The sequence below is a fragment of the Gobio gobio genome, assembly GCF_949357685.1.
Source record: "Gobio gobio genome assembly, chromosome: 19".
NCBI classification, from domain to species: domain Eukaryota; kingdom Metazoa; phylum Chordata; class Actinopteri; order Cypriniformes; family Gobionidae; genus Gobio; species Gobio gobio.
In genome coordinates, this window is record NC_137112.1 from 28,644,199 (window position 1) to 28,656,003 (window position 11,805).

Consider the following 11,805-nt stretch of genomic DNA (forward strand, 5'->3'; position numbering starts at 1 on the left):
TTAACTAAACAAAATGCTCTTCATAATAAAACAAAAACTGAGATTTAATAAGACAGATTAATAGATTTTATTAATTATAACATAAAAATCATCACCTAAACAACACATTTATGTGGCATTGAAAACCGTGTGAGAATGTGTTTCAGAGTGAAAGAAGACTAGTTAAAATCTAACATAAAAAATAATAATAACAATGAAATGGAAGGCTTAGACAAGACCATTGAGGGTGTAATTAAACATGTGTATCCGGTGTCATTTTACATTTGTTGACTGTATGAATCTAGCTCTCATCTCCATTCTCTCCCGCTCCTCTGATTATACGCTTGTTCCCTCGTTTCCCTGTAGGGCCCTTTGGCTTGGTGAAGGCTTGTTTCAGAGCATGCTGCTTCGGGTACACCTCTTCATACAGGAAATCCTCCGTCAGCCCCTCTCCACTATCAATCTCCATCTACACACATGACGCATAAATAGATTAACTGAAATATGCATTCATTTGATTAGAAGCAAATGTCAAAAAGGAATGCTCTATGAACCTTTCAAAATGTAATGGTCATTAAGATTTATTTTGTTTTGTTTTCAAATAAATTAATACTTCTATTCAGCAAGGATGCATTAAATTGAGCAAAAGTGACAGTAAAGTAATTTATAATGTTACAAAAGTTATCTATTTCTATTCTTTCTATTCATCTATGAATCCTGAAAACTATGGATCATGGTTTAAAATATTAACCATTGACAATAATAACAAATGTTTCTTGAGCACCAAATAAAAATATTAGAATGATTTTGAACAACAGTATATATTCACTAATGTTGGTTTTATTTTTAACAATTAACAGTGCCGTGTGTAGTATTTATGAGGCTCTGTTGACAGAAAAGCAATATAATATACATAACAATGTTTTCAGAGGTGCATAAAGACTTTAAATAATGAACCGTTATGCTTTTATTACCTTAGAATTAGCCATTTCTATCTACATACACGCAGGTCCCCTTACAGTGAAGTCACCATTTTGCGCCGCCATGTTTCTACAGTAGCCCTAAACGGACAAACTGCTCTACAGAGCGCTAGTTACTCTCTGCTGTCTCAGATGATGACATCTTTGTCCTATGTCGACCGTAGCTTCTCTATGTGCTTTGAAAGGGAGGGGTGAGTGGTGGACAGTTGCAATTCACAACCTCACCACTAGATGCCGCTAAAATTTACACAGTGCACCTTTAAAGGGTCACCCAAAAATGAAAATAATGTAATTTATTACTCACCCTCAAGCCGTTTCATACCTGTAAGACCGTTCATCTTCGGAACACAAATTATGATATTTGTGTTGAAATCCGATAGCTCAGTGAGGCCTGCATATAGCCAGCAATGACATTTCCTTTCTCAAGATCCATTAATGTACTAAATCAGTTCATGTGAGTACAGTGGTTCAATATTAATATTATAAAGCGATGAGAATATTTTTGGCGTGCCAAAAAAAAACGAAATAACGACTTATATAGTTATGGCCGATTTCAAAACACTGCTTCATGAAGCTTCGGAGCGTTATGAATCACTGTATCGAATCAGCGGCTCGGAACGCTATAGTCACGTGATTTCAACAGTTTGGCGGTTTGACACGCGATCCGAATCATGATTCGAGCCGCTGATTCGATACGCTCCGAAACTTCATGAAGCAGTGTTTTGAAATCGACCATGACTATACAGTATAAGTCATTATTTTATTTTTTTGGCGCACTTAAAATATTCTTGTGGCTATATAATATTAATATTGAACCATTGTACTCACATGAACTGATTTAAATATGGTTTTAGTACATCAATGGATCTTGAGAGAGGAAATGTCATTACTGGCTATACAGGCCTCACTGAGCCATCGGATTTCAACAAAAATATCTGAATTAGTGTTCCGAAGATGAACGGAGGTCTTACGGGTGTGGAACGGCATGAGGGTGAGTAATAAATTACATTATTTTTATTTTTGGGTGAACTAATCCTTTAATATATGTAGCCAATAACATAAACATGAGCATTTAACTGTCCTTAAATGGATAGTTCACCCAAAAATGAATTTACTCACCCTCAAGCCATCCTAGGTGTATAGGACTATCTTCTTTCAGACGAATACTATCAGAGATATATTAATTAATATCATTGCTCTTCCAAGCTTTTTAATGGGAGTGAAAGGCGGTCCTGATTTTAAAGTCCAAAAAAGTGCATCTATCCCTCATAAAAGTAATCCATACGACTCCAGGGGGGTTAATAAAGGCCTTCTGAAGCAAATCAATGGGTTTTTGTAAGAAAAACATCCATATTTAAAATGTTATAAACTAAAATGACTTGCGTCCGGCAGACGGCCTATACGTACGCAATGTATTACGTAAGATGAAGGAGTAGCATAAGCTTTGACAGCTCTTGCTCTCTTTCGCCGTAAATCGATGCGTACGGCCATCTGTCGGAAGCCAGTTATTTTAGTTTGTAAAGTTTTAAAAATTGATATTTTTCTTACACAAATGCATCACTTCATAAGGCCTTTAATAACCCCCTGGAGTCGTAAGGATTACTTTTATGATGGATGGATAAATTTTTTTGGACTTCAAAATGTTGACCTCCATTCACTGCCATTATATGGAAGAGCCAGGACATATTTTAATAAAACTGCAATTGTATTTGTCTGAAAGAAGAATGTCATATACACCTAGGATGGCTTGAGGGTGAGTACATCTTGGGCTAATTTTAATTTTTGGGTGAAATATACTATTTTAAGCTTTTGAAATTGACTGATGAAAGGATAAAGTAGGGTGTTTCTCATTAAAGAAATCTCAATCACAAACTATGCAAAGTAACCTGTTTAATCACAGGCACATCATGTTCTCACTTAGAAATAGATAGATTGATAGATAGATAGATAGATAGATAGATAGATAGATAGATAGATAGATAGATAGATAGATAGATAGATAGATAGATAGATAGATAGATAGATAGATAGATAGATAGATAGATAGATAGATAGATAGATAGATAGATAGATAGATAGATAGATAGATAGATAGATAGATAGAGAGAGAGAGAGAGAGAGAGAGAGACAGACAGACAGACAGACAGACAGACAACCTTGTACTCTTCAACTCAGGTCAAAGCGTCTACTCAGCTAACTTGAAAACATACTGTACAGTATTAGGACCAGTTGTTGTAGTCAGTGTACCTTTTTGGCGATCTCTATGTGGTAGTCTCTCTCTACCTCATCCAGCAGTCGATTCTTACAGCTGGAATAGAGCATCCTTTCTTTGATGCTACAACTATACCCGGGCATGGAGTAGATGAAAACTGGTCCACATATTCAAGCACAAATATGAAATCAGCTTTGTAGAAACATTACTAATCATAAGTAGCCAACTCAGCTTATTGTGATATTTAAAAGTTAAAAAAAAAAGTTAATAATATTAATAATAATATATTGACACTAACCTACAGCTTCCAGTGCCTGTCCTTGATGGGTGTGTTTGTACAGGAAGAAGTGGTATCGTGGGGCATCAGTGGGGATTCTGCTTGGCAGCTCTTTGGTCTCTGTAGGACTAGTGTGGACCAGCTCAATTGTCTCTCGTTCGATGTCCAGCCTCTTAAAGATGATACAGTAAAAAAAAAAAAAGTGCTTTGTGACTGGGATGATGTAGATAATAAGTGCAGCAGGCATAATATTCTATGTGGTAATATAAATACACAACCATAAGCCATTCAAAAGTTTGGGATCAATAAGATGGAAGAAATTAATTTTATTCAGCAAGGATGCATTAAATTGATCAAAAGTGGCTGTTAAAACAATTAAATGTTTCAAAAGAAGAAAAAATGTATTGCGGTTTCCACAAAAATATTAAGCAGCACAACTGTTGTCAACATTGATAATAATAATTGTTTCTTGGGCACCAGATCAGCATATTAGAATGATTTCTGAAGGATCATGTGACACTGAAGACTGAAGAAAATTCAGCTTTGACATCCCAGGAATAAATTAAATTTTAAAATATATTAAAATAGAAAACAGTTATTTTTAAATTATAAAAATATTTCAAAATATGACTGTATTTTTTATTAAATATGCAGCCTCGTTGAGCAAGAGACTTATCGACCCCAAACTTTTGAATGCTAGTATACGTTTACTGTATTATGCATATTTTGAATTTAGGTGTATTGTTTCATAAATTATTCCAACATGAAATATTATGGCGAGAATCCTGTTTTAAAAATGCACAAAATAAACAGCCCATTCAATACAAAGCATTATGTGAAGCAACTAATGCATGTATAACAATGCATATGTGCTTATTCAGTGCAACCATTACTGTTAAAAGTTTAAGCGGCAGTCTGAACATTTTGCTTTTGAAACTACTTTTAAAATATGTTCATAGTGTATGTGTGTGAGACTTACTAGTTGAATGTAATTGATGCGTTTGTGTTTAAGTTGCTGTAAAGCATGTTTAGCCTCCTCTTGCAATGGGAATGCCAAACCCTGTAAAGTCGGATTTTTACTCTCCACGCTGATCTCTGTCTGTATCAGAAACACACACACACACACAAACACACATATGTGTTATATATATATATATATATATATATATATATATATATATATATATATATATATATATATATATATATATATATATATATATACAGTTGTGGTCAGAATTATTGGCACCCCTGGTAAATATGATCAAAGATGGCTGTGAAAATACATCTGCATCGTTTAGCCCTTTATTAACCCTTTTATTAAATACTTTTTGCAACCTCCTTTTGCCAAGATAACAGCTCTGAGTCTTCTTCTAATGCCTGATGAGTTTGGAGAACACCTGACAAGAGATCAGAGATCATTCCTTCATACAGAATCTCTCCAGATCCTTCAGAGTCCCAGCTCCATGTTGGTGCTTCTTCTCTTCAGTTCACCCCACTCATTTTCTATAGGGTTCAGGTCAGAGAACTGGGATGGTCATGGCAGAAGCTTCATTTTGTGCTCAGTGACACATTTGTGTGTTGATTTTGATGTTTGTTTTGGATCGTTGTTCTGATGGAAGATGCAAACACGGCCCATTATAAGATTTCTAGCAGAGGCCGTCAGGTTTTGATTTTTTATCTGTTGGTATTTGCTAGAATCCATGATATCATGTATCTGAACAAGATGTCCAGGACCTCCAGCAAAAAAAAAATAGGCCCACAACATTAAAAATCCAGCTGTATTTTTAACCGTGGGCATCAGGTACTTTTTATCCCTGTTTGCACCAAACCCATCTGATAAGTGAAGTGAAAAGTGAAGTGACGTGTGACACATACTTGGAATTTGTGCTCTGCATTTAACACACACACACCGTTAATACACTGCCAGAGCAGTGGGCAGCCATATTGCTGCGGCGCCCGGGGAGCTGTTGGGGGTTCGGTGCCTTGCTCAAGGGTCTCTCCTCAGTCATGGAGGGTGGAGGAGAGCACTGGTTATTCACTCCCCCCACCGACAATTCCTGCCAGACATGAGATTCCAACCCGCAATCTTATGTTGCAAGTTCAACTCTCTAACCATTAGGCCACGACTGCCCCATCTGGTGGGTTTTCTGCCAAAAAAACTCTTTTTATAGCTTCATCTGACCACAGAACCAGGTCCCTTTTAGTTCCAGTCATGTCTGACAACTGAATATGCTGGAGTTTGTTTCTGGATGAGCAAGAAGGATTTTTTTTAAACCCTCCCAAACAATATTTGGTGATGTAGGGGTTGTTGTTTTTTTTATTTTATTTATTTTATTTTTTTAAGGCTTTCTGACCCCAAGACTCAACTAATCTCTGCAATTCTGTGAGCCTTGGAGAGTCTTTTTCCACTCCAACTCTCCTCCTCACCGTCCATTAAGTCAATATAGACACACATCAACTTCGTAACATCTTTAGTTGATTGGAACTTCTTAATTATTGCCCTGATGGTGGAAATAGCTATTTTCCTACAGCCACTTTCTATTTTGTGAAGCTCAACAATATTTTGCTGCATGTCAGAACTATATTCTTTGGTTTTACACATTGTGATGAACGATTAAGGGAATTTGGCCTTTGTGTTTCCTCTTTCCTTATACTCCTGTGAAACAAGCCATCATAGCTAGACAATTTCATGTTCCTAGTCAACCTGGTGTGCTAAAAATTTAAATATTAATGGGAATATACTTCAGAGATATTTTAATCAAAAAAATCCTGGGGATGCCAACAATTATGGCCAACGTGTTTTGGAGGAAAGCATTTATTTCATAATGTGATTTCCCCCCACTTTCAATTCTTTTACTTCAATGAAAGGTTAGAATTTTGCGAAATTTTTGAATGAAAGATCAAAAGGATAAACAATGCAGATTTATTATTATTCATTTTTATATTAATAATATTTAGAGCTGTCGCTACCTTTGCTTGTCCACTTACGGTGGCAACTCGTCTTCGCTCGTCCTAAAAAGAAAAGTGCAAAAGTTTAATGTAAATCCACTTAGTACTCACACACTTGAAAACAAAATGAAAACACAGGACACTTACCCGTGCCACTCTGTCCTGTTAGGTGCATTTTTAAGAAATACATACATTTATTAGATATTCAAGTCAGACAAACTGTCAGATATTCAGTCTTGGTATGCAGCGATTTCCACATTTTGGGCCTTCCTCACCTCTGTTATTTTAATCTGATGGAGTTGTTGCTCAGCAGTGGTGAGGGGGGCCGGGCTGGAGGAAGAGGACAGATGTCGTAGATAACCTTGGAAACAGATGTCTTCCTGAAGGTCAGAACAGTAAATAGTGCTTAGATGACACATCATCACACTTCTTATTATGTGAAATGAAAGAACCTGTGCAAAGGTGAGTAAACGGAAAACATTTGCTCAAGGTTTATTGTAAAAAAAGAAAAAGTTTGGTCACTAATTAAATCTAGGCCGGGTTTCACAGACAAGGCTTTAAGTATCTTTTATAAACATGCCTTAGAAAAAAAAAAGTGCTGGTGTATATCTTGAGACAAAACAATGGCACTGACATATTTTAAGATATCTAAGTTAAAGTTGCTTTCAGTTAAAACAGCTCAAAAATGCACTTTAGTCTGGGACTATGGCTTAAGCCTTGTCTGTGAAATAAAGTTTCCAAAAGGATTTTTTTTTATTTATTTTTTTATTTTTACAGTGATGCCATAGAATCATTTTTGGGTTCTCCAAAAAAACTTTCAGTGAACAGTTCCTAAAAGAACAAACTTACTTTCTACAATTAAAAATAAAGGTTCAATATTGGGTTCTTACAGTGATTCCATAAAAAACCTTTTTGGTTCTCCAAAGAACATTTTAATATTCTGGAGAAACATTTTCCAGTGTAAAGAACCATTGTGGAATGGTTCCATGTTTTAGTCATTTTTTTATTCAACAAAGAATCTATTTTTAAGTATATCTAAAGCGGAAAACAAATGGGTAAAGGTAATATGTCAGGAAAACACATTAGATCATATTAAATCATTCATATTACACAACTCTGTAAAATGTTCTATTCTGATTGGTCAGTCGTGACATTCAGGCATCACATAATGTTGAACGCTCGAATACTTGATTCTGATTGGTCAGTTATAACAGGAATTACCGCAATCAGATTCTCAGAAGGTATATATGATTTTTGCATTCCCAAAAGGAAATTCAAAAATCCACTACAGCATTTCCTTGACTTTCAAAAAAAGGGAAAAAATTTGAGAGATTGATTGGAATGGAATTCATAAACAAGAAGGATTAAGTCAAATATATCATCACTCCCTCAGCTGTTGTTTTAGAAGCACAATTGATAAATAGTTAATAGATGATATACAGGTAAAATGATCAAATAAAATGTCTACACACCTGGACTGTTCCGAACAGTTCATCATTTATGTGACTTCCACCGAACTCTTTCTTCAGTGTGGCTCGGGTAGCAGCATACACCATCTTTAACCTCACCTGTGTGGTGTAGAATGCATAGGTATTGTCATTCAGAAGGGTAATTCACATTATTTTAAACACAATGGCTAAAGGGAACATTATTTATAGAGTGAGAGGGTGAGAGTTTGTGTACACATTTCACTTTATCATGTGTTTCCTACTTACTGGTGACTGGTCTGGCGACCAGGAGATAAACAGCCACTCATATCCCAGCTGGTTCTGTGAGTCAAGGCGGTAAAGGATATAACAGGGCTCTAGGCCATCCAACATGGGCAGGACACATGCGTCATAGTCCTGATCCCAGCTCTGAGAAACCTCTCTGTACGCTCCCAACACCAGCTGCTCTGAAACACACACAGACAGATACACACACATACACACCTCATAACACACACCTCGACTACTTGCAGTAGCCCCAGATAAATGCACTGACTATCAGTCTGGGTCCAAAAACAGCACGGTGCCACTGTTATCACACACTGCATGTATAACATTCCACAGTCCAATTTATCTTCACCTTTTACTTGACATTATTTAGGCTCAGCAAGTGACCAAAATATATGGTACAAGCTGTTACTAAGAGTAACAACTTGTACCTTAACAAATACTGTGTGTGTATATATATATATAAAAAACACCAAATCAAGTGCCATTTATTTTAAAAGAAAGTTAAGAAAGCACGTGTTTTAAACATAACATCTCACAAATGTTCATTGTTAGGTTTTAAAAGATAAAACAAGCCAACTTTAGCTGCATTTAAATAAAAAATTCAATTATTTTGACCCACTTAGTAGGACTACGTATATAATTTCCTAATGACTTCTATTGTCTGATGAAGTTCCAATAGAACATTTAAGATATATTAACTTTTTCACAAGGGTACTAACTTCATACAACCATTAAAATGACCTTGCAAAAAAGACAAAAAAAGCCTAGCGTAATTTGTTGCTTGTAGATGGTTTGATATTTTATCTAATGCAGTGACGTTCATAAATTGTATGTGTGTCCAAATACTTTTTGTAAATATCTAAATGTGACCAACCTGTGGTACCCGAAATAGAATTTTTTTTACTTGGTTTATTCTATTAAATTGATTCATGAATTGGAAAGTGCAAATAGTACTAAACTAATCAAAAGCTCCCTCAATCTTTTCACTCAAACCAAACCATTCTCAGTGTATTGAAATATACATAGAAAAACACATGCTCCTACTCACCGGCCCTTATCACAATCTTCATCGCTCTGACAGCTCCTCTTCTCGCCTTCACGAGGAACTCTCTCAAGTCTGGAGTTGCTGGTTTCAGCAGAGAGGTATGACAATAAACAGAGAAAATGGTTAAAACAGAGAATTATTTAATGTCATATTACAAATACTTACATTATACTAGAGCAGTTCGTTTTTAAAAAGAAGAAGAAAATTGAATGAAACAAAGGAAATTTTACACTACTTCCACACTGTGCGGCCTGTGCCTCATTCTTGGCCTCACCATGGTAACGGGGCATCAGGACTCATAAATGATGTAGGTGCAGGTGAGATGGATGAGGAGCGGCGCTTCCGCCCGTAAGCTTAAATTACCTCCCATCATCATTCACATAAAACAGTCTAATATTATCACTCGAATTCAAACCTATATAACTATATATACCACTAAATAACTATATGTATACATGTGTAACCATATGTTTGTTTGCGAAAACCAAGAGTTAAGCAATTTTCCAACTCAAAAACATTAAAGTTTTCTTTTTTAATAGATAATTCCCTTTGCTTTCAAATTTGTATATATTTGCAAATAGACTCCATGGAAATCTGAGAAAGGTTAATGCAAGGTTTTAATACATTATTTGACTATAAAAAAAAAAATCTGGAGCTTTAACAGGTGTCATTCCAAACACCTTTCATTTTGCCTTTTTTGTGAATCTTCAAAGTTTATATTACAATTTGGACTAAAGATTCATGCTTCCCTTTCACTGAAAGGAGAAGAGTAAAAATATAAAGTGATATTACTCAAATAGTATATATCCATATGGGCTGCAGGGTATTGTAATAAAGATTTGCTTGTACTTACCATGGATACCAGTCTGATGCGACATCCCAAGTCCCGGTGATGCTCCAGCTCAGTCCGAATTCCTGTTGAAACTCCCACCTATTGTCTTCAGTGGCACTGCTATCTGTGCCCAGCAGTGTGGTCCAACTCACTTCCGTACAATGACATCAACGCCCCTTAAGCATCTTACCTGGGGAATCCTGTTTGAAACTCGATCGGCGGAACTGAGGAAGATGTGTAGCCTAATATTACACCTGTCAGGGGATGGGTTCCAGCACACCACCTATCTAGTATTATTCACCCATCACTGGTGGCCCTTACGGGGTATTAAGTGGATGACAACATCTGTCATCTGTGATGAGCCGCATTATAATGCTGTAGGTTTGCTCTGGTGTAAAATAAAAGGCAGAACCCTACTGTAACTGAGAGTCTGGACATTATCTATCTGTCTCGCTCTTCTACAAACAGTTATGCAACGCGCCATTTGTGAAAAGAAATGGCACATTATCACTCACACACATCTAGGACCTGATAGGAGCATATAAACCAGCGGCCTGTGGGAGCTCAAATTCCACCAGGCTGACATGAGATACCGTGCAGGCGGCTGCTGACCCCCAACCAGCAGGACAGCAGTTCATTTAGACAACCTAACTAGCTACCGAAAAGCCATTTCAAATAGTAAACTGTCTCTACCACTCTTTGAGATTGTGTATGAGGTTTATGAGATTTGATTTAAGAAAAAAGTGCTGTATTGTGTCTTTAAAAAGTGTTTCTGGGGGGTATTTTGTAAGAGCATCTAACAGACAAAAAGGTTTAAATCTGATATTATTTATGTATATAAAGAAAGAAAGAGAGAGAACATACCTGTGAGTTTGCTAGTGTTGGCTTCATGTTTAATTCACTCAGCTGTGAGCACAAACCCAGCCATTATTCATTATTCAGCGCAGCCCTCCCTCCAAAGACACACACATACTCTGCACACATAGATTCTCTTTCTTCTTCACACACCAGACACTTTTTTATTTTAACATTAACTATAGACTTGTCCGTATGCGTTGCTAAACAATATTTAGAAAGAATTTGTCATCCTCTGTTTTTCATCTCAGCCAGCCTCATGCATAATGACAAACTAAATATCTGTTGTTCATATTAGGCTACATTTTGTATGGCCTTTTGATCAAACTAATATTTACCGACAAATGGGGCTGAAAACTCAGAACAAGTTCCATGTTTTTATGACTCTTCTGAATGGTTCTTTTTTGTGAATCAGAAACATACAGAGGAACGGTGTAGGCTGTTTCTCTAATGACTAGAGCCACTTTTTTTGTGAATCAAAACATTTTGTGAATAAAATAGCCTAAGTCAATAATTTTGTTAGTCTGCTATTTTTATGTAATAGTATTTCTTTATTTTACCCAATTACTTTTAATTTTAACTGCTGTACTAATGTCATACATTCACTAGATTTTTTTGTGTGTAGCCTACGTGTTAAACGAAATTGCACAAAAGGTTCAGAAGCATATTTGTTGTTTGCAGAGGACCTAATATTTTATTTAATGAAATTGCATTCATAAAGAGTGTTACCCCGCTGGGGAAAAAAAATCTAAATATCTAACCAAACCTGATAAACCTAAGCACCAAAGTAGGCTACTTGGCTTACTCTTACAGTATGTTTGCTTTTTCTATTACACATTGAACTGTGCAAAGACTCATTAATGGAAAATAGCAAATAGATTATTTTTCAAAGAATAAAAAAAATCATACAGTCCGAATCCAGAACAAATTATTTTGAGCCGCTTCTTTGTAATGA

At 36.0% G+C, this 11,805-nt stretch overlaps 1 protein-coding gene across 4 annotated transcripts; it reads right to left on the minus strand.

Moving 5' to 3' along the window:
• Positions 1-51: 51 nt before the first annotated feature.
• twf2b (twinfilin actin-binding protein 2b) lies at positions 52-11,115 on the minus strand. 4 transcript variants are annotated; one of them, XM_079844902.1, is made up of 11 exons: positions 10,860-11,115; positions 10,017-10,219; positions 9,167-9,244; positions 8,116-8,294; positions 7,873-7,968; positions 6,658-6,780; positions 6,422-6,463; positions 4,428-4,547; positions 3,470-3,620; positions 3,207-3,328; positions 52-448 (listed from the first exon to the last, which is right to left on the minus strand). In XM_079844902.1, the coding sequence occupies exons 2-11, from the start codon at positions 10,039-10,041 to the stop codon at positions 281-283; spliced, it is 1,104 nt and encodes a 367-aa protein (XP_079701028.1). In that variant the 5' UTR covers positions 10,042-10,219; positions 10,860-11,115; the 3' UTR covers positions 52-280. The 4 variants fall into 4 exon arrangements, with proteins under 4 accessions (XP_079701028.1, XP_079701030.1, XP_079701029.1 ...); XM_079844904.1 differs by having other exon boundaries at positions 6,676-6,780; positions 10,860-10,917; XM_079844903.1 differs by lacking the exon at positions 10,860-11,115 and adding an exon at positions 6,548-6,562 and having other exon boundaries at positions 6,676-6,780; positions 10,017-10,168.
• Positions 11,116-11,805: the final 690 nt, after the last annotated feature.